General features: G+C 36.5%; 1 protein-coding gene across 1 annotated transcript in view; it reads left to right on the forward strand.

The window, feature by feature from the left end:
- The window catches only part of TMEM244 (transmembrane protein 244), a 142,778-nt gene that overhangs the window by 39,044 nt on the left and 78,938 nt on the right, over positions 1–24,796 (forward strand). The window contains exon 4 of the mRNA XM_053710690.1: positions 24,438–24,563. Coding sequence (XP_053566665.1) covers positions 24,438–24,563 — 126 coding nt within the window. The remainder of the gene's footprint in view (positions 1–24,437; positions 24,564–24,796) is intronic.

Consider the following 24,796-nt stretch of genomic DNA (forward strand, 5'->3'; position numbering starts at 1 on the left):
ATCTGCTAATTCTTCCATGAAACATGTGCATACAATGTTAGCTATGTCCTCATTTGAGGGAAGCGATGATAGTATATTCGCCGGCACTTGTAGTGTCTCCTGGGCCATATTGCTGTGCTGAGTATTAGGTGGTAAATTTGTCAGTATGTTAGAATTATTGCTAGTTGGTGAAGTAGAATGATCTGCAGCTGTAAAGTAAGAGGTCACCATGTGACCTTTACTGGGCTGAGATTTGCTAAGTTTTTCCGATTTTTGTAATCGTTTAGAAGCCATAATGCGCTGCAGTATGAAGCCTATGCGGGCTTGTAACTTCTTTTAACGCACGTGGCTTAAATATCTTTTGCATGGTTGTAGATACTCTTAATTATGCCACCGTATGTGATTGGTAAGTTTTTCGTTTTTCTTTTCCCCCTTTTTCTTTTAGTTAAGTGCACCGTGCTAATATCAGCTCTTGACTATTGCCTTCCCCAATGTTAATTGCTGGCGGTGATGTGTTTTATATGTACTGTCCCCTGTGAATCACTTACGTATTTTGTTGTGCAGTCTGCAGTAAAGAGATGGGATATGGTGCGTCACAGTTAGGCCCGTGCCAGGAGCTTGAGTTTTAAGGCCATTTGTTTTTTTGTTAGTTTCGGACAGATTCTTCTAGGTGCGTTCTTGCTTGTCTGCAGTGGAAATCGCCGATCAGTAGTATGGCATTAGCCTTGGTGATCCGTATGCCTGTGTGGCTCACTACATTAAGTAGGCCCTTGCTACTCCTTGCTTGAGAGCCGTTCCCGCCGCTACATGTATCGCCGTGTATTAGGGTTGGTAGCGTTGTTTGAGCTCCTTGAGTGATGGTTCCTCTGAGTCCTGAAGGGTATATAACCGATATGGCAGCAAGTGATGGTGTCAAATTAGCGATGGCACATCTTTTCTTTTAAAAAGTTTGGGCCACTGTAACGGAGTGCTGGAATTAGGCCGCCATTTTAGCCGCTCCCAGCTCCGCCCCTCCTTTTTATTTACAATTTTTATTAATATTTTTCATTATTTTATATTTAATACTTTTATATAACTAATGTCAGTTTAGCCCACATGAAAAAATATTGTACCTCTGTGTGATTTTGCTTATAGCAATGTTTATGCATGAGAGGGAGTGCTAAATAGCACACTACTTGTAATCTAGCCCTTAATGTGTTATATTTCCTTTCTCTGGCTGATAATGTCACACCTTAACACACACTTTTCCATAACTTTTTTTTTTGCCTTTATTATGAATTTTGTAGTAAAATAATAATCCCTATAGCCTGTCTCATTCTCAGCCTGTCTCATTCTATTTTTATTATGCTACTGATGCTTACACAATGGTGTGCTTCAACATTTCACTTGCCTATACTCCTGCAATATCTAACCTTAAACATGTTTTTGAATATTACAATTTGAGTGTTGAGTCTCATAATTTTAAATATATTGGAATAAATATTTAAATACAATATTGCTACATTTGAATATTTAAATGTTATGATTTGTATATGAATGTTAACATTTGACCTGACATTTAAATGTATGTTAACGATTCAAGATCAACTGTTAAGGGAAACTTAAGTTCTGCTATTCAAATGTCATAATACAGACATTTAACTCTCCAAAATTACCATTGTGACAATTTTTAGCTATGCCTGTCATAATTTGATGTCCTAAATTTGCAGGATACACTTACGCCTAGATTTAGAGTATTGTCGGTAAAGACCCGCGTAGCTAACGCTGCTTTTTTTCCCAGCGCACTCTTCAAACAACGCTGGTATTTAGAGTTGTCTGAGTGGCTGTGTTAGGCTCAGAAAAGGGTGCATTGAGCCTAATTTAGCTCCACTTCAACCCTCAATACCAGCGTTGCTTATGGTAGCGGTAAGATGGAAAAACATGCTCGTGCCCAATATCCCCATAGGAAACAATGGGGCAGTTTGGGCTGAAAAAAAACCTAACACCTGCAAAAAAGCAGCGTTCAGCTCCTAACGCAGCCCCATTGTTTCCTATGGGGAAATACTCTCTAAGTCTGCACCTAACACCCTAACATGAACCCCGAGTCTAAACACTCCTAACCTTACACTTATTAACCCCTAATCTGCCGCCCCCGCTATCGCTGACACCTACATTTTATTTTTAACCCCTAATCTGCCGCTTCGGACACCACCGCAACCTACAATTATCATTATGAACCCCTAATCTACTGCCCCTAACATCACCGACACCTATGTTATATTTATTACCCCCTAATCTGCCCCCCCCCAACGTCACCGCTACCTAACTACACTTATTAACCCCTAATCTGCCGACCAGACCTCGCCGCCACTATTATAAATGTATTAACCCCTAAACCGCTGCACTCCCGCCTCGCAAACACTATAAGAAATAGTATTAACCCCTAATCTACCCTCCCTAACATCGCTGCCACCTACCTACAATTATTAACCCCTAATCTCCCGCCCGCACCGTCGCCGCTACTATAATAAAATTATTAACCCCTAAACCTAACTCTAACCCTAACGCCCCCCTACATAAATATAATTTAAATTAAACAAAATAATATTCCTAAAATTTAATAAAGTATTCCTATTTAAAACTAAATACTTACCTATAAAATAAACCCTAATTTAGCTACAATATAACTAATAGTTACATTGTAGCTATTTTAGGATTTATATTTATTTTACAGGCAATTTATTTTAACTAGGTACAATAGCTATTAAATAGTTAATAACTATTTAATAGCTACCTAGTTAAAATAAGTACAAAATTACTTGTAAAATAAATCCTAACCTAAGTTCCAAATACACCTAACACTACACTATCATTAAATTAATTCAATAAATTACCTACAATTAGCTAAATTAAAATACAATAAAATAAACTATTCTATAATACAAAAAAAAACCAACACTAAATTACAAAAAAATAAAAAAGAATTACAAGAAGTTTAAACTAATTACACCTAATCTAAGCTCCCTAATAAAATAAAAAATCCCCCCAAAATAAAAAAATGCCCTACCCTATTCTAAACTACAAAAGTAATCAGCTCTTTTATCAGCCCTTAAAAAGGCTTTTTGTGGGGCATTGCCCCAAAGTAATCATCTCTTTTACCTGAAAATAAAAATACAATACCCCCCAACATTACAACCCACCACCCACATACCCCTACTCTAACCCACCCAAACCCCCCTTAAAAAACCTATCGCTAACCCCCTGAAGATCATCCTACCTTGAGTCGTCTTAACCCAGCCGAGCTGAATTCTTCATCCAAGGTGCGCAGAGGAGGTCCTTCAGCCGGTAGAAGTCTTCATCCAAACGGGGCAAGAAGAAGTACTCCATACGGTAGAAGTGTTCATCCAGGCGGCGTCTTCAATCTTCATCCATCCGGAGCGGAGCCATCTTCAAAGGAGCCGACGTGGAGCCATCCTCTTCAACCGACGACTTCCCGACGAATGAAGGTTCCTTTAAGGGATGTCATCCAAGATGGCGTCCCTTCAATTCCGATTGGCTGATAGAATTAAGGTAGAAAAAAATCTGATTGGCTGATACAATCAGCCAATCAGATTGAGCTTGCATTCTATTGGCAGATCGGAACAGCCAATAGAATGCGAGCTCAATACGATTGGCTGATTGGATCAGCCAATCGGATTGAACTTCAATCTGATTGGTTGGTTGCATCAGCCAATCAGATTTTTTCTACCTTAATTCCGATTGGCTGATAGAATTCTATCAGCCAATTGGAATTGAAGGGATGCCATCTTGGATGACGTCCCTTAAAGGAACCTTCATTCGTTGGGTAGTCGTCGGTTGAAGAGGATGGCTCCGCGTCGGCTCCTTTGAAGATGGCTCTGCTCCGCTCTGGATGGATGAAGATTGAAGACGCCGCCTGGATGAACACTTCTACCGGATGGAGGACTTCTTCTTGCCCCGCTTGGATGAAGACTTCTACCGGATGAAGGACCTTCTCTGCGCACCTTTGATGCAGAATTCGGCTCGGCTGGGTGAAGACGACTCAAGTTAGGATGATCTTCCGGGGGTTAGCGATAGGTTTTTTTTTTTTAAGGGGGGTTTGGGTGGGTTAGAGTAGGGGTATGTGAGTGGTGGATTGTAATGTTGGGGGGTATTGTATTTTTATTTTCAGGTAAAAGAGCTGATTACTTTGGGGCAATGCCCCGCAAAAAGCCCTTTTAAGGGCTGGTAAAAGAGCTGATTACTTTTGTAGTTTAGAATAGGGGAGGGCATTTTTTTATTTTGGGGGGATTTTTTATTTTATTAGGGGGCTTAGATTAGGTGTATTTAGTTTAAACTTCTTGTAATTTTTTTTATTTTTTGTAATTTAGTTTTTTTTTTGTATTATAGAATAGTTTATTTTATTGTATTTTAGTTTAGCTAATTGTAGGTAATTTATTTAATTAATTTAATGATAGTGTAGTGTTAGGTGTATTTGTAACTTAGGTTAGGATTTATTTTACAGGTAATTTTGCTAAATTTTTTGCTAAAGATAGTGAGCACTTCCCCAAAAGCTCCAACAACATCTCATAGACATCCAGTTTGGAGATCTTGATATAATGGTATTTTTCCAGGAGAAGGATATTTTGTACATTCTGTCTCCAGTCTGCTAATGTGGGAATCTGAGCTGTTTTCCAATGAATTGGAATCAGGTTTTTTTGCCCCCGTCAGCATTAACATTAAAAGGGTCTTTTTAAACGGATTCTGAATTTGGTTTGGAGAGTGAAAAAGTAGAATCTCATGAGTTTTTGGAATTTCCAGTTCTAACAAACTCTGCATCTCGCCCCATATTGAGGCCCAGAATCCCTCCAATAGTGGGCAATCCCACCAGATGTGTAATAACGTGCCCGTCTCACCACATCCCCTTCAACATTTATCTGAAACATTACGGTATATCTTTTTAAACCTGGACGGGGTAAGGTACTAACGACTTAACAATTTATAGTGAGATTCTTGTGTGCGTGCCGAAACTGATAAGGTCTTGACTGCATGGAAAATCCGCTGCTGAGTTTTTTTATATGCTGGGGGTAGGATTAGTTGTGTCAATTGAGAGTTGGAAGGGTAGGTTGCAGTCTCTCCCCAAATACACTACTTCTGTGGAGATATCCAATAACTTATTAAATATTGATTTGAGAAAAGGTAGGTGATTAGTTTTAGGGGGCATATATATTTGTCACTGGTCTACCATACATTAAACCTGTAAGCCCTAGAAACCTGCCTTCATTGTTTGTTTATGTTTAGACGGTATAGATTTTTCATTTAGAATACTAACCCCCCGTTTTTTGACATTTGCAGGACTATGGAAGTGCTAGGCCCTAGGTATCTTGGTTCTTTGAGACATTTCAAAAAAAGAATATCTGCACCCCTCTTTTTTAGGTCTGATAGAGCATTAGATCTCTTACTTGGGGAATTAAATCCCTTTACTTTTTGTGTAACTATACAGATATTTTTAGCTTCCTGAGTCTCCATATTTTCAATTTTTCTGGGCTATTCTATGTGTTACCTGCTTGTAATACGTGAATTTTGTGTGACAGAATGTGACATCCATTGTGACAATAACAAATAGTGCAACTAGCATAACCATGACTAACAAAAACAACAACAAAAACAGAGCCTGGCAAAGTTGCCAGAAGAAATACAATGCACATCCACACCTGCATGGGTATTGGTCTGTACACTGCATCGCTTATTCTGAGAAAAAAAGTGGGGTAGGTTAAGTGGCCTGTTTAGATTCTCATGTGACCTTTTAATATATTAGCAGATGTTGGTGATTATTTACATAAGGGGTGTGCACTTCTTATTCTAATATTAAAATTACAGAGTTTGCTGCTTCTTGCCATTTAGTATGAAGGAACCTTAAATGGGAAAAGCCAAACAAGCAAATACTTGCTTAATTAACCAACATAACTTAACTTAACTTAGGGATGAAGTATCACAGTTGTCATTCAATATATAAAGGCTGTAAGAGGAGAAATAAGGCACCCACAACATAGTCTAAACATTATAGGAATATACCTTGCCACCTCTTGTTTGATAGGGGTTGAGTGTCCCAGACAACTATTCAATGCAGAGAAAATTGATTCATCTATGCGACTTAAAGATCAAGGTACTAAATTGCATAGTGTCCTTTTGTGGTCTCAAAAGTTCTGGGTAACAAGTTTCAGGTCTTTTCATTTTGAGCACGTGGAGAGGTCAATCTTAGTAACTTCGGATCTGGGTAGAATCCAGAAGGTTGTTTGGTCCTTTGTGTACAAGGGATAGTCCTCCAGTTCTCCATGGTTTTATTTGGATGCGGACTTCGGTCATCTGCATTATTGGATGAAGAGAGTGATGCCTTACCCAGTGTTTCTAGATTTAGAGCCTTGCATAGTTATGAGACTTCTGAGAGGTCTCTACAGAAAAGACTTTTATCTTCATGGATGTCTATTATTTGTGAGGGGAACCCTTATCGATACAGGATTCTTTTATTCCTAAGGAGTTGTTTGAGTGGGGCAAATTCCCTCCTCTTTTGAAGAGTCCTGGGTGAGAGATCTGAGTAAAACGGTGCCCCTGAAGCGTATGGGTTGATTTTTCCTAGAGCGTCCAATAAGCATTGTATATCTGCTGCAGTTGTTGGGCCTCGTAAATGGGAAAACAATGCCGGTAAGTGTGTGGGTAAGTCCTTGGGTAGTACAGACTCTGGCACTCTAATACGTATATTTTTCCTGCGGCTTCTATTTTCAAGGTCTTCAACCTTCTCAGCAAGTGAATCTAGAGAGCTTTTATAAAAATTCAATTGCTGTTGGTGTTCAGTAAATTCTTCTCTGATTGAATCTGTGCTGTCCTCTACAGCTTCAACTCTAAAGCCCAGTGTATGCATATCTTGTAGTAAATCTGCTAATTCTTCCATGAAACATGTGCATACAATGTTAGCTATGTCCTCATTTGAGGGAAGCGATGATAGTATATTCGCCGGCACTTGTAGTGTCTCCTGGGCCATATTGCTGTGCTGAGTATTAGGTGGTAAATTTGTCAGTATGTTAGAATTATTGCTAGTTGGTGAAGTAGAATGATCTGCAGCTGTAAAGTAAGAGGTCACCATGTGACCTTTACTGGGCTGAGATTTGCTAAGTTTTTCCGATTTTTGTAATCGTTTAGAAGCCATAATGCGCTGCAGTATGAAGCCTATGCGGGCTTGTAACTTCTTTTAACGCACGTGGCTTAAATATCTTTTGCATGGTTGTAGATACTCTTAATTATGCCACCGTATGTGATTGGTAAGTTTTTCCTTTTTCTTTTCCCCCTTTTTCTTTTAGTTAAGTGCACCGTGCTAATATCAGCTCTTGACTATTGCCTTCCCCAATGTTAATTGCTGGCGGTGATGTGTTTTATATGTACTGTCCCCTGTGAATCACTTACGTATTTTGTTGTGCAGTCTGCAGTAAAGAGATGGGATATGGTGCGTCACAGTTAGGCCCGTGCCAGGAGCTTGAGTTTTAAGGCCATTTGTTTTTTTGTTAGTTTCGGACAGATTCTTCTAGGTGCGTTCTTGCATGTCTGCAGTGGAAATCGCCGATCAGTAGTATGGCATTAGCCTTGGTGATCCGTATGCCTGTGTGGCTCACTACATTAAGTAGGCCCTTGCTACTCCTTGCTTGAGAGCCGTTCCCGCCGCTACATGTATCGCCGTGTATTAGGGTTGGTAGCGTTGTTTGAGCTCCTTGAGTGATGGTTCCTCTGAGTCCTGAAGGGTATATAACCGATATGGCAGCAAGTGATGGTGTCAAATTAGCGATGGCACATCTTTTCTTTTAAAAAGTTTGGGCCACTGTAACGGAGTGCTGGAATTAGGCCGCCATTTTAGCCGCTCCCAGCTCCGCCCCTCCTTTTTATTTACAATTTTTATTAATATTTTTCATTATTTTATATTTAATACTTTTATATAACTAATGTCAGTTTAGCCCACATGAAAAAATATTGTACCTCTGTGTGATTTTGCTTATAGCAATGTTTATGCATGAGAGGGAGTGCTAAATAGCACACTACTTGTAATCTAGCCCTTAATGTGTTATATTTCCTTTCTCTGGCTGATAATGTCACACCTTAACACACACTTTTCCATAACTTTTTTTTTTGCCTTTATTATGAATTTTGTAGTAAAATAATAATCCCTATAGCCTGTCTCATTCTCAGCCTGTCTCATTCTATTTTTATTATGCTACTGATGCTTACACAATGGTGTGCTTCAACATTTCACTTGCCTATACTCCTGCAATATCTAACCTTAAACATGTTTTTGAATATTACAATTTGAGTGTTGAGTCTCATAATTTTAAATATATTGGAATAAATATTTAAATACAATATTGCTACATTTGAATATTTAAATGTTATGATTTGTATATGAATGTTAACATTTGACCTGACATTTAAATGTATGTTAACGATTCAAGATCAACTGTTAAGGGAAACTTAAGTTCTGCTATTCAAATGTCATAATACAGACATTTAACGCTCCAAAATTACCATTGTGACAATTTTTAGCTATGCCTGTCATAATTTGATGTCCTAAATTTGCAGGATACACGTACGCCTAGTTTTGTCGGTAAAGACCCGCGTAGCTAACGCTGCTTTTTTTCCCAGCGCACTCTTCAAACAACGCTGGTATTTAGAGTTGTCTGAGTGGCTGTGTTAGGCTCAGAAAAGGGTGCATTGAGCCTAATTTAGCTCCACTTCAACCCTCAATACCAGCGTTGCTTATGGTAGCGGTGAGCTGGAAAAACATGCTCGTGCCCGATATCCCCATAGGAAACAATGGGGCAGTTTGGGCTGAAAAAAAACCTAACACCTGCAAAAAAGCAGCGTTCAGCTCCTAACGCAGCCCCATTGTTTCCTATGGGGAAATACTCTCTAAGTCTGCACCTAACACCCTAACATGAACCCCGAGTCTAAACACTCCTAACCTTACACTTATTAACCCCTAATCTGCCGCCCCCGCTATCGCTGACACCTACATTTTATTTTTAACCCCTAATCTGCCGCTTCGGACACCACCGCAACCTACATTATCATTATGAACCCCTAATCTACTGCCCCTAACATCACCGACACCTATGTTATATTTATTACCCCCTAATCTGCCCCCCCCAACGTCGCCGCTACCTAACTACACTTATTAACCCCTAATCTGCCGACCAGACCTCGCCGCCACTATTATAAATGTATTAACCCCTAAACCGCCGCACTCCCGCCTCGCAAACACTATAAGAAATAGTATTAACCCCTAATCTACCCTCCCTAACATCGCTGCCACCTACCTACAATTATTAACCCCTAATCTCCCGCCCGCACCGTCGCCGCTACTATAATAAAATTATCAACCCCTAAACCTAACTCTAACCCTAACACCCCCCTACATAAATATAATTTAAATTAAACAAAATAATATTCCTAAAATTTAATAAAGTATTCCTATTTAAAACTAAATACTTACCTATAAAATAAACCCTAATATAGCTACAATATAACTAATAGTTACATTGTAGCTATTTTAGGATTTATATTTATTTTACAGGCAACGTTGTATTTATTTTAACTAGGTACAATAGCTATTAAATAGTTAATAACTATTTAATAGCTACCTAGTTAAAATAAGTACAAAATTACCTGTAAAATAAATCCTAACCTAAGTTCCAAATACACCTAACACTACACTATCATTAAATTAATTCAATAAATTACCTACAATTAGCTAAATTAAAATACAATAAAATAAACTATTCTATAATACAAAAAAAAAACAACACTAAATTACAAAAAATAAAAAAGAATTACAAGAAGTTTAAACTAATTACACCTAATCTAAGCCCCTAATAAAATAAAAAATCCCCCCAAAATAAAAAAATGCCCTACCCTATTCTAAACTACAAAAGTAATCAGCTCTTTTATCAGCCCTTAAAAGGGCTTTTTGTGGGGCATTGCCCCAAAGTAATCATCTCTTTTACCTGAAAATAAAAATACAATACCCTCCCAACATTACAACCCACCACCCACATACCCCTACTCTAACCCACCCAAACCCCCCTTAAAAAAACCTATCGCTAACCCCCTGAAGATCATCCTACCTTGAGTCGTCTTAACCCAGCCGAGCTGAATTCTTCATCCAAGGTGCGCAGAGGAGGTCCTTCAGCCGGTAGAAGTCTTCATCCAAGCGGTGCAAGAAGAAGTCCTCCATACGGTAGAAGTGTTCATCCAGGCGGCGTCTTCAATCTTCATCCATCCGGAGCGGAGCCATCTTCAAAGGAGCCGACGCGGAGCCATCCTCTTCAACCGACGACTTCCCGACGAATGAAGGTTCCTTTAAGGGATGTCATCCAAGATGGCGTCCCTTCAATTCCGAATGGCTGATAGAATTAAGGTAGAAAAAAATCTGATTGGCTGATACAATCAGCCAATCAGATTGAAGTTCAATCCGATTGGCTGATCCAATCAGCCATTCGTATTGAGCTTGCATTCTATTGGCTGATCGGAACAGCCAATAGAATGCAAACTCAATACGATTGGCTGATTGGATCAGCCAATCGGATTGAACTTCAATCTGATTGGTTGGTTGCATCAGCCAATCAGATTATTTCTACCTTAATTCCGATTGGCTGATAGAATTCTATCAGCCAATCGGAATTGAAGGGATGCCATCTTGGATGACGTCCCTTAAAGGAACCTTCATTCGTCGGGTAGTCGTCGGTTGAAGAGGATGGCTCCGCGTCGGCTCCTTTGAAGATGGCCTCCACTCCGCTCTGGATGGATGAAGATTGAAGACGCGGCCTGGATGAACACTTCTACCGGATGGAGGACTTCTTCTTGCCCCGCTTGTATGAAGACTTCTACCGGATGAAGGACCTCCTCTGCGCACCTTTGATGCAGAATTCGGCTCGGCTGGGTGAAGACGACTCAAGTTAGGATGATCTTCCGGGGGTTAGCGATAGGTTTTTTTTAAAGGGGGGTTGGGTGGGTTAGAGTAGGGGTATGTGGGTGGTGGATTGTAATGTTGGGGGGTATTGTATTTTTATTTTCAGGTAAATGAGCTGATTACTTTGGGGCAATGCCCCGCAAAAAGCCCTTTTAAGGGCTGGTAAAAGAGCTGATTACTTTTGTAGTTTAGAATAGGGTAGGGCATTTTTTTTATTTTGGGGGGATTTTTTATTTTATTAGGGGGCTTAGATTAGGTGTAATTAGTTTAAACTTCTTGTAATTAGGTGGCCATGCAACGAAGTTGCAGGACAACCTATTGTTATTGTCAGGATTATTATTATTATTATTATTATTATTATTATTATTTTTTTTTATTATTATTATTATTATTCCGCCACTTTTTCTATTGCCCATAACTTTTGAACTGCTAAAGCAAAGCTCTTAAAATCAGGTATGCTAGTACAGCCTATTGCTCTGCTACATCTCATGCAATATTGAACTCATAGGTCATAAGGTTACGCAGCCATATTGCTTTTTGCGACAAATTTCGATAAACGCTTAATAATCTTTATCTCCGGAACTGCTAATGTTACAACTTTGAAACTTGCTGTGCTCAGTGCTGCTATGAACTAGATTTGCCATTGCTCAACAGAAGTGCCTTGGTCACATGATGTAGCAGCCATCTTGCATTTTGCGAAAATCTTTAAACATCTTCTTCTCTTAAACAGCTTAGTGCAATAAAGCACAATTTTGCACATATGCTCCTTGCAAGGTCCACTACCAAGTTTGTTAAAATTGCGATTTTTCCATAATCAACATGGCTGCTGTGAGACATTAACCTTTTTATCGCCATTTAATTGCGTAATTTTGCACTTTATACATTAGTTTTAAAATGTTTAACAATATTACAGTGTAATAGACACATGATTACACATAGTCATAACCCTTAAAGACAATATTGCAGTTAAAATTCGCATTGCGCAATCGCCTTCTTGAAATAAAACATTTGCAAATTTTCATGAAACTTCTGCAAATTGTAGAGGTCTATAGTGAGCATTAGTATGTGCAATTTGAAAGCTATACATTGCATAGCTTGGCGGCCATTTTGTTTCGTATGCGCCATTTTTACAAACTCTAAAAATCTTCTTCTCCGAAACCGCTTATGGGACAGACTTGAAATTTTGTTTATAGAGTTATCTTATGACTAACATTCAGATTTGTTCAAGAGAAGTTGATACGTCATGTGGTTTGGCAGCCATTTTGAATTGTTCAAAATTGCTTAACGATATTTTTAAACTAATAATAAAACAAAAACCGTTTTACAAAAATGCTTTATTTTTGCCATGTTTATTGACATCTATAGTGAGCACTATTGTGCGTAATATGGAGGCTGTATATCTTACGATCGGGCAGCCATCTTGGTTTACGCGAAAATTTCGAAAGTCTATTTTCTCTGCAACCGCTTATGTAAGAACTGTGAAATTTGCTGTACTGTCTTATATTGTGACCTAGATTAGGAGAGAATCAGTCACATGATGCGGCAGCAATATCGGTTTTATGTTTATCGTAATTATTTGTAATTCAATACTGCCTCTTTTGAGTCAATTGCTCACAAAACACAAATTACTTATGCTAAACTCTTGAAATCAGGTATGCGGGTACAGACTATTGCAATGCTTTATCTCATGCAATATTGAACTTATAGGTCATAAGGTTACGCAGCCATATTGTTTTTTGCGACAAATTTCGAGAACTGCTTAATAATCTTTAGCCCTGGAACTGCTTATGTTGCAACTTTGAAACTTGCTGTGCTTAGTGCTGCTATGACCTAGATTTGCCATTGCTCAACAGAAGTGCCTTGGTCACATGATGTAGCAGCCATCTTGCATTTTGCGAAAATCTTTAAACATCTTCTTCTCTTAAACCGCTTAGTGCAATAAAGTGCAATTTTGCACATATGCTCCTTGCAAGGTCCTCTACCAAGTTTGTTAAAATTGCGATTTTTCCATAATGAACATGGCTGCTGTGAGACATTAACCTTTTTATCGCCATTTAAAAGCGTAATTTTGCACTTTATACATTAGTTTTACAATATTTAACAATATTACAGTGTAATAGACACATGATTACACATAGTCATAACCCTTAAAGACAATATTGCAGTTAAAATTTGCATTGCGCAATCGCCTTTGTGAAATAAAACATTTGCAAATTTTCATGAAACTTCTGCAAATTGTAGAGGTCGTTAGTGAGCATTAGTATGTGCAATTTGAAAGCCATACATTGCATAGCTTGGCGGCCATTTTGTTTCATATGCGCTGTGTTTAAAAGCTACAAAAATCTTCTTCTCCTAAACCGCTTATGGCACAGACTTGAAATTTTGTTTACAGAGTTATGTTATGATTAACATTCAGATTTGTTCAAGAGAAGTTGATAGGTCATGTGGTTTGGCAGCCATTTTAAATTGTTCAAAAACGCTTAACGATATTTTTAAATTATTAATTAAACAACAACCATTTTACAAAAATCCTTTATTTTTGCCGTGTGTATCGACATCTATAGTGAGAACTATTGTGCATAATATGGAGGCTTTATATTATATGATCTGGCAGCCATTTTGTTTTACGCAAAAATTTCGAAAATCTATTTTCTCTGCAACCACTTATGTTAGAACTGTGAAACTTGCTGTATAACCTTATATTGTGACCTAGATACACAGTTGTTCATGTTGATGGAATTAGTTACAAGCTGTGGCAGCCATATTGATTTACGCGAAAAGTTTGAAAATGTGATTTCTTTGCAACCGCTTATGTTAAATCTTTGAAATTTGCTGTATAGCTATATATTGTGACTTAGCAGCTTGTATGCCATTGCAAAGTCGATGCGCATGGCCACCTCTATCGCTGCTTGCAGCTATATTTAGGTGGCCAAGCACTATAGTGCTGGACACCTATTGTTTTTGCTCAGATTATTATTATTATTATTTTTATTATTATTATTATTATTATTATTTTTCCGCCGTTTTTTTCAAATGCTTATAATAACAACAGCATAACTCAAAAACTCATGAAACTTGGCACAGTGCTAGAGATCTATGCTGTACATAATCCTATGCAATATAAATCTCATAGGTCATGTGATCTAGCAGCCATATTGTTTTTTGCGACAAATTTTGACAAACGCTTGAAAATCTTCTTCTCTGGAACCGCTTATGTCACAGTTGTGAAACTTGCTGTGTGTACTGCCGTACTGACCTCCAATAAAGTTTGTTCAAGAGAAGTGATTTGGTCACATGATTTAGCTGCCATGTTGAAATGTGCAAAAATATTTAAACATCTTCTTCTCTGAAACCGCTAAGTGCAATGAAGCGCAATTTTGCACATATACTCTTTGCGAGGTCGTCTACCAAGATTGTTAAAACTGCAAATTTTCCATAATCAACATGGCTGCTATGAGCGATTCGCCTTTTTATCGCTGTTTAATTGCGTAAATTTGCACTTTATGCATTATATTTACACTATTTAACTATATTACAGTGCAGCAGACACATGATTACACATAGTCATGCCCCCTAAAGGCAATATTGCAGGTAAAATTCGCATTGCGCAGTCGCCTTCACGAAATAAAACATTTGCAAATTTTCATGAAACTTCTGCAAATTGTAGAGGTCTATAGTGAGCATTAGTATGTGCAATTTGAAAGCCATACATTGCATAGCTTGGCGGCCATTTTGTTTCGAATTCGCTGTTTTTAAAAACTACAAAAATCTTCTTCTCCGAAACCGCTTATGGCACAGACTTGAAATTTTGTTTATAGAGTTATCTTATGACTAACATTCAGATTTGTTCAAGAGAAGTTGATAAGTCATGTGGTTTGGCAGCCATTTTGAATTGTTCAAAAATGCTTAACGATATTTTTAAATTAATAATAAAACAAAAACTGTTTTACCAAAATGCTTTATTTTTGCCATGCTTATTGACATCTATGGTGACCACTATTGTGCATAATATGGAGACTGTATATCATATATTCTGGCAGCCATTTTGTTTTTTGCGAAAATTTTGAAAATCTATTTTTTCTGCAACCACTTATGTTAGAACTGTGAAACTTTATGTATAACCTTATATTGTGACATACAGTTACATCTGTTCATGTTGAAAGTATTGGTCACATGGTATGGCCGCCATTTTGAACGCAAAAACTTCGAAAATGTGTTTTCTTTGCAACCGCTTATGTTAAAGCTTTGAAATTTGCTGTATAACCATATAATGTGACCTATAGTTACATCTGTTCATGCTTAAAGTATTGGTGATATAGTGTGGCAGCCATCTTTAAAAACGCAATAATTTAAAAAATGTGTTTTCTTTCCAACTTTTTAACTTAGAACTGCAAAAACTTGCTTTATAGATATATATTGTGACTTAGCTGCTTGTATGCCATTGCATAGGCGATGCGCTTGGCCACCTCTATTGCTGCTTGCAGCTATATTTAGGTGGCCAAGCACTATAGTGCTGGACACCTATTGTTTTTGCTCAGATTATTATTATTATTATTATTATTTTTATTATTATTATTATTATTTTTATTATTATTATTATTATTATTTTTCCGCCGTTTTTTTCAAATGCTTATAATAACAACAGCATAACTCAAAAACTCATGAAACTTGGCACAGTGCTAGAGATCTATGCTGTGCATAATCCTATGCAATATAAATCTCATAGGTCATGTGATCTAGCAGCCATATTGTTTTTTGCGACAAATTTTGACAAACGCTTGAAAATCTTCTTCTCTGTAACTGCTTATGTTACAGTTGTGAAACTTGCTGTGTGTACTGCTGTACTGACCTAGAATAAAGTTTGTTCAAGACAAGTGATTTGGTCACATGATCTAGCTGCCATTTTGAAAAGTGCTAAAATCTTTAAACATCTTCTTCTCTGAAACCGCTAAGTGCAATAAAACACAATTTTGCACATGTACTCTTTGCAAGGTCATCTACCAAGATTGTTAAAACTGCGAATTTTCCATAATCAACATGGCTGCTATGAGCAATTCGCCTTTTTATCGTTGTTTAATTGCGTAAATTTGCACTTTATGCATTATATTTACACTATTTAACTATATTACAGTGCAGCAGACACATGATTACACACAGTTATGACCCCTAACGGCAATATTGCAGGTAAAATTCGTACTGCGCAGTCGCCTTCGTGAAATAAAACATTTGCAAATTTTCATGAAACTTCTGCAAATTGTAGAGGTCTATAGTGAGCATTAGTATGTGCAATTTGAAAGCCATACATTGCATAGCTTGGCGGCCATTTTGTTTCGAATGCGCTGTTTTTAAAAACTACAAAAATCTTCTTCTCCGAAACCGCTTATGGCACAGACTTGAAATTTTGTTTATAGAGTTATCTCATGATTAACATTCAGATTTGTCCAAGAGAAGTTGATACGCCATGTGGTTTGGCAGCCATTTTTAATTGTTCAAAAATGCTTAACGATATTTTTAAATTAATAATAAAACAAAAACCGCTTTACAAAAATGCTTTATTTTTGCCATGCTTATTGACATCTATGTTGACAACTATTGTTCATAATATAGAGACTGTATATCATATATTCTGGCAGCCATTTTGTTTTTTGCGAAACTTTCGAAAATCTATTTTCTCTGCAACCACTTATGTTAGAACTGTGAAAATGTATGTATAACCTTATATTGTGACATACAGTTACATCTGTTCATGTTGAAAGTATTGGTCACATGGTATGGCCGCCATCTTGAATAACGCAAAAACTTCGAAAATTTGTTTTCTTTGCAACCGCTTATGTTAAAGCTTTGAAATTTGCTGTATAACCATATAATGTGACCTAGAGTTACATCTGTTCATGCTGAAAGTATTGGTCATATAGTATGGCAGCCATCTTTAAAAACACAATTTAAAAAATTTGTTTTCTTTACAACTGTTTATCTTAGAACTGCAAAAACGTGCTTTATAGCTATATATTGTGACTTAGCTGCTTGTATGCCATTGCATAGGCAATGCGCTTGGCCACCTCTATTGCTGCTTGCAGCTATATTATTATTTGTTATTGCTTGTATTATTAAAATTATTTTTCCGCTGTTTTTTTCAAATGCTGATAATAACAACAGCATATCTCAAAAACTCATGAAACTTGGCACAGTGCTAGAGATCTATGCTGTGCATAATCCTGTGCAACATAAATCTTATAGGTCATGTGATCTAGCAGCCATATTGCTTTTTGCAACATATTTTGACAACCGCTTGAAAATCTTCTTCTCCAGAACCGCTTATGTTACAGCTGTGAAACTTGCTGAGTGTACTGCTGTACTGACCTAGAATAAGGTTTGTTCAAGAGAAGTGATTTAGTCACATGATCTAGCTGCCATTTTGAAATGTGCGAAAATCTTTAAACATCTTCTTCTCTGCAACCGCTAAGTGCAATGAAGCGCAATTTTGCACATGTGCTCCTTACGACTTCCTCTACCAAGTTTGTTCAAACTACGAATTTTCCATAATCACCATGGCTGTTATGAGCCATTCGCCTTTGTATCGCTGTTTAATTGCGTAAATTTGCACTTTATGCATTATGTTTACACTATTTAACTATATTACAGTGTAGCAGACGCATGATTACACATAGTCATGACTCCTAAAGGCAATATTGCAGTAAAAATTCGCACTGCGCAGTCGCCTTCATGAAATAAAACATTTGCAAATTTTCATAAAACTTCTGCACATTGTAGAGGTCTATAGTGAGCATTAGTATGTGCAATTTGAAAGCCATAGAATACATAGCTTGGCGGCCATTTTGTTTCGTATGCGCTGTTTTTAAAAACTACAAAAATCTTCTTCTCCGAAACCGCTTAAGGCACACACTTGAAATTTTGTTTACAGAGTTAGCTTATGACTAACATTCAGATTTGTTCAAGAGAAGTTGATAGGTCATGTGGTTTGGCAGCCATTTTGAATTGTTCAAAAACGCTTAACGATATTATTAAACTAATAATAAAATAAAAACCATTTTACAAAAATACTTTATTTTTGCCATGTTTATTGACATCTATGGTGACAATTATTGTGCATAATATGGAGGCTGTATATCATATGATCTGGCAGCCATTTTGTTTTATGCGAATATTTTGAAAATCTATTTTCTCTGCAACCGCTTATGTTAGAACTGTGAAGCTTGCTGTATAACCTTATATTGTGACCTAGAGTCACAGTTGTTCATGTTTAAGGAATTGGTCACAAGCTGTGGCAGCCATATTGGTTTACACGAAAATTTCGAAAACGTGTTTTCTTTCCAACCTCTTATGTTAAAACTGTGAAATTTGCTGTATAACCATATATTGTCATCTAGAGTTACATCTGATCGCGATGAAAGTATTGGTCATATGGTGGGGCAGCCATCTTCAAAAACACAAACATTTCGAAAATGTGTTTTCTTTCCAACTGCTAATGTTAGAATTGTAAAAACTTCTGTAAGCTTTATATTGTGACTTAGCTGCTTGTATGCCATTACAATGTTGATGCGCATGGCCACCTCTATCGCTGCTTGCAGCTATATTATTATTTGTTATTGCTTGTATCATTATAATTATTTTTCCGCCGTTTTTTTCAAATGCTTATAATAACCACAGCATAACTCAAAAACTCATGAAACTTGGCATAGTGCTAGAGATCTATGCTGTGCATAATCCTGTGCAACATAAATCTCATAGGTCATGTGATCTAGCAGCCATTTTGCTTTTTGCGACAAATTTTGACAAACACTTGAAAATCTTCTTCTCCTGAACCGCTTATGTTACAGTTTTGAAACTTGCTGTGCGTACTGCTGTATTGACCTAGAATAAAGTTTGTTCAAGAGAAGTGATTTAGTCACATGATCTAGCTGCCATTTTGAAATGTGCGAAAATCTTTAAACATCTTCTTCTCTGAAACCGCTAAGTGTAATAAAGCGCAATTTTGCACATGTACTCTTTGCGAGGTCATCTACCAAGAATTTTAAAACTGCGAATTTTCCATAATCAACATGGCTGCTATGAGCAATTCCAGGATACTACAATATCTCACAGCGCTCATATAGTATTCCTACTAGCTCCTGGGTACAAAAGGGTACCTAGCCAACCCTTAAATGTAGATTTAAAATTAAGAAAAAATAGACCTAGGAGCGCCAAAATAAGGCAGAGGAAATGAAAATAAAATATACCAACGACTATAAGAGTAAAACTCTTATATCATAAAGGATAACAAGTAAACGACGTCCTAAGATTTACAAAAGGCTGACACCAATATTCCTATTGATATCTTAAGTAGATAAATACAGATTTTGTATATAAATACAAATGTGATACAATTTATTACAAATGCAAATGGGATACAATTAATCACAGTTACAACTTATTGGGTAAAATCATGGATCCATGTTACAGTACATACAAATTATATAAAAACACAATCATATAGTATAAAAAAGATTTGTATAAAATGCAGATGGTAATAAAATGATATTGGAATAGATATAGCTGAAATTGGGTACAATATTCCCTAAACACTGTGCAAGATTGCATAAAAAATAGCATAAAAAACTCCAAATGTGAGGTGACAAGCTGTGGTGACAAACAATATAATAAAAAATATGCAAAGGATGGGGGGGGGGGGGCCTCAAAAAACAAACAAGTGGAAGTGGTCAAAAACTGTCCATACAAAAAATATGAGAAAAAAATGAAAAAATGAAGAGTGAAAAAAAATTTTTTGGAGTGAAAATAAGTGTCCGTGATGAAAAGTCAATTTGAAACAAAGTTAGTGATATAAAGTTCCAAAATGAAGGTGTGTGTATGTGAGTGAATCTTCCTTAAGTCTCCTCAAATGAAGGTTCCAAATAATATGGATGTGGTGGGTAGAGGAATGTCCACTTGTTTGTTTTTTGAGGGCCCCCCCCCCCCCATCCTTTGCATATTTTTTATTATATTGTTTGTCACCACAGCTTGTCACCTCACATTTGGAGTTTTTATGCTATTTTTTATGCAATCTTGCACAGTGTTTAGGGAATATTGTACCCAATTTCAGCTATATCTATTCCAATATCATTTTATTACCATCTGCATTTTATACAAATCTTTTTTATACTATATGATTGTGTTTTTATATAATTTGTATGTACTGTAACATGGATCCATGATTTTACCCAATAAGTTGTAACTGTGATTAATTGTATCCCATTTGCATTTGTATAAATTGTATCACATTTGTATTTATATACAAAATCTGTATTTATCTACTTAAGATATCAATAGGAATATTGGTGTCAGCCTTTTGTAAATCTTAGGACGTCGTTTACTTGTTATCCTTTATGATATAAGAGTTTTACTCTTATAGTCGTTGGTATATTTTATTTTCATTTCCTCTGCCTTAATTTGGCGCTCCTAGGTCTATTTTTGCTATGAGCAATTCGCCTTTTTATCGTTGTTTAATTGCGTAAATTTGCACTTTATGCATTATATTTACACTATTTAACTATATTACAGTGTAGCAGACACATGATTACACATAGCTATGACCCCTAAAGGCAATATTGCAGTTAAAATTCGCACTGCGCAGTCGCCTTCGTGAAATAAAACATTTGCACATTTTCATGAAACTTCTGCAAATTGTAGAGGTCTATATTGAGCATTAGTATGTGCAATTTGAAAGCCATACATTGCATAGCTTGGCGGCCATTTTGTTTCGAATGCGCTGTTTTTAAAACTACAAAAATCTTCTCCGAAACCGCTTATGGCACAGACTTGAAATTTTGTTTATAGAGTTATCCTATGACTAACATTCAGATTTGTTCAAGAGAAGTTGATACGTCATGTTGTTTGGCAGCCATTTTGAATTGCTCAAAAATGCTTAACGATATTTTTAAATTAATAATAAAACAAAAACTGTTTTACCAAAATGCTTTATTTTTGCTATGCTTATTGACATCTATGGTGACAACTATTGTGCATAATATGGAGACTGTATATCATATATTCTGGCAGCCATTTTGTTTTTTGCTAAAATTTTGAAAATCTATTTTCTCTGCAACCACTTATGTTAGAACTGTGAAACTTTAGGTATAACCTTATATTGTGACATATAGTTACATCTGCTCATGTTAAAAGTATTGGTCACATGGTATGGCCGCCATCTTGAATAGCGCAAAAACTTCGAAAATGTGTTTTCTTTGCAACCGCTTATGTTAAAACTTTGAAATTTGCTGTATAACCATATAATGTGACCTAGATTTACATCTGTTCATGCTAAAAGTATTGGTCATATAGTGTGGCAGCCATCTTTAAAAACGCAATAATTTCAAAAATGTGTTTTCTTTCCAACTGTTTATCTTAGAACTGCAAAAACGTGCTTTATAGCTATTTTTGTGACTTAGCTGCTTGTATGCCATTGCATAGGCAATGCGCTTGGCCACCTCTATTGCTGCTTGCAGCTATATTTTTTTTTTTGTAATTTAGTTTTTTTTTTTTGTATTATAGAATAGTTTATTTTATTGTATTTTAGTTTAGCTAATTGTAGGTAATTTATTTAATTAATTTAATGATAGTGTAGTGTTAGGTGTATTTGTAACTTAGGTTAGGATTTATTTTACAGGTAATTTTGTACTTATTTTAACTAGGTAGCTATTAAATAGTTATTAACTATTTAATAGCTATTCTACCTAGTTAAAATAAATACAAAGTTGCCTGTAAATTACATACAAATATAAATCCTAAAATATCTACAATGTAATTATTAGTTATATTGTAGCTATATTAGGGCTTATTTTATAGGTAAGTATTTCGTTTTAAATAGGATTAATTTATTTAATTTTAGGAATATTATTTTGTTTAATTATTAGGTGGCCATGCAACGAAGTTGCAGGACAATCTATTGTTATTGTCAGGATTATTATTTTTTTTTTTATTATTATTATTATTATTATTATTATTATTCCGTCACTTTTTAATTGCTTATAAAAACAACAGCATAACTCAAAAACTCATGAAACTTGGCACTATGCTAAAGATCTATGCTGTGCATAATCCTTTGCAACATAAATCTCATAAGTCATATGATCTAGCAGCCATATTGCTTTTTGTGACAAATTTCGACAACCGCTTGAAAATCTTCTTCTCTAGAACCGCTTATGTTACATCTGTGAAACTTGCTGTGTGTACTGCTGTACTGACCTAGAATAAAGTTTGTTCAAGAGAAGTAATTTAGTATCATTACCAAGCTGCCATTTTGAATTGTGTGAAAATCTTTAAACATCTTCTTCTCTGCAACCGCTAAGTGCAATGAAGCACAATTTTGCACATATGCTCCTTGCAAGGTCCTCTACCAAGTTTGTTCAAACTGCGAATTTTCCATAATCAACATGGCTGCTATGAGCCATTAACCTTTTTATCGCTGTTTAATTGCGTAAATTTGCACTTTATGCATTATGTTCACACTATTTAACTATATTACAGTGTAGCAGACACATGAGTACACATAGTCATGACCCCTAAAGGCAATATTGCAGTAAAAATTTGCACTGCGCAGTCGCCTTCGTGAAATAAAACATTTGCAAATTTTCATAAAACTTCTGCAAATTGTAGAGGTCTATAGTGAGCATTAGTATGTGCAATTTGAAAGCCATACAATGCATAGCATGGTGGCAATTTTGTTTCGTATGCGCGTTTTTTAAAAACTACAAAAATCTTCTTCTCCGAAACCGCTTATGGCACAGACTTGAAATTTTGTTTACAGATTTATCTTATGACTAACATTCAGATTTGTTCAAGAGAAGTTGATATGTCATGTGGTTTGGCAGCCATTTTGAATTGTTCAAAAACGATTAACGATATTTTTAAATTAATAATAAAACAAAAACCGTTTTACAAAAATGCTTTATTTTTGCCATGTTTATTGAGATCTATGGTGACAATTATTGTGCATAATATGGAGGCTGTATATCATAAGATCTGGCAGCCATTTTGTTTTTTGCGAATATTTCGAAAATCTATTTTCTCTGCAACTGCTTATGTTAGAACTGTGAAACTTGCTATATAACCTTATATTGTGACCTAGAGTCACAGTTATTCATGTTGAAGGAATTGGTCACAAGCTGTGGCAGCCATATTGGTTTACGAGAAAATTTTGAAAATGTGTTTTCTTTCCAACCGCTTATGTTAAAGCTGTGAAATTTGCTGTATAACCATATATTGTCACCTAGAGTTACATCTGATCATGATGAAAGCATTAATCATATGGTGGGGCAGCCATCTTGAAAAACGCAAAAATTTCGAAAATGTGTTTTCTTTCCAACTGCTAATGTTAGAATTGTAAAAACTTCTATAAAGCTTTATATTGTTACTTAGCTGCTTGTATGTCATTGCAATGTTGATGCGCATGGCCACCTCTATCGCTGCTTGCAGCTCTATTTTAAATTATATTTATGCTAGGGGGGTGTTAGGGTTAGAGTTAGGTTTTTGGATTAATAACTTTATTATAGTAGAGGCGACGTTGCGGGCGGGAGATTAGGGGTTATTAATTGTAGGTAGGTGGCGGCGATGCTAGGGAGGGCAGATTAGGGGTTAATACATTTTATTATAGTGTTTGCGAGGCGGGAGTGCGGCGGTTTAGGGGTTAATACATTTATTATAGTGGCGGCGAGGTCCGTTCGGCAGATTAGAGGTTAATAAGTGTAGTTTGGTAGCGGCGACGTGAGGGGGCAGATTAGGGGTTAATAAATATAATATAGGGGTCGGCAATGTTAGGGGCAGCAGATTAGGGGTTCATAGGTATAATGTAGGTGGCGGCGGTGTCCGGTCGGCAGATTAGGGGTTTAAAAATTTTATTATAGTGGCGGCGATGTGGGGGGGCCTCGGTTTAGGGGTACATAGGTAGTTTATGGGTGTTAGTGTACTTTATAGCACAGTAGTTAAGAGCTTTATATTCACGCGTTAGCCCATAAAGCTCTTAACTACTGACTTTTTTGGCGGTAGGAGTCTTGTCGGTAGAGGGTCTACCGCTCACTTGTTCCAAGACTCCAAATACCAGCGTTAGGCAGATCACATAGAAAAGATAGGATACGCAATTGGCGTAAGGGGATCTGCGGTAGCCTGGAGTCGAGGTAGGGAAGTGAGCGTTAGACCCATTCGTGGCTGACTCTAAATACCAACGGGCGGTAAAAAGCAGCGTTAGGACCCCTTAACGCTGCTTTTGACGGCTAACGCCAAACTCTAAATCTAGCCGTATGTCTAATTACCTTTCTGTCCTAACTTATTTTTTGCTATATCTTTCTGTCATAAAATATGTATTAGTAATGTATAGTAGCCTCTCTATTTTTGGAAACTAGTCATGCACTTAATGCCTCATTGGATTTGTGAAAGTATTATTTCTAATCTAAACTATCATTAACATATCACTATTTATTTGAAGCTAATTTGATCTCTCTTGAGTCAACCTGTATCGTATCCGGTCTGCTCTTTGCATTGGTTGTAGAAGAATGGATCTGGGACTATGCTTGCACTGTTACAGTATTCCACATTTTCATAACTTCAATAGGTAAGTAACATTTTATTATGCTTTTATTAAGTAACCTTTGCTATAGTTTCTTGATGATCATTCAGAGGTGGCTTGAAGTAATATTACTAAAACTAAAAGAAAGCACTTTCAAATTAACTAATATAAATTGCTGATCATATCAAAGAAAGCATTAACCCAAATGTAGCTGAATATAATTTGTTCTTGGTGTTGACTTTTGTTTTTATGAGTACACCCCAACAGGGGTCAAGTCG

Source organism: Bombina bombina, chromosome 4 (assembly GCF_027579735.1).
Source record: "Bombina bombina isolate aBomBom1 chromosome 4, aBomBom1.pri, whole genome shotgun sequence".
Taxonomy (NCBI): Eukaryota; Metazoa; Chordata; class Amphibia; order Anura; family Bombinatoridae; genus Bombina; species Bombina bombina.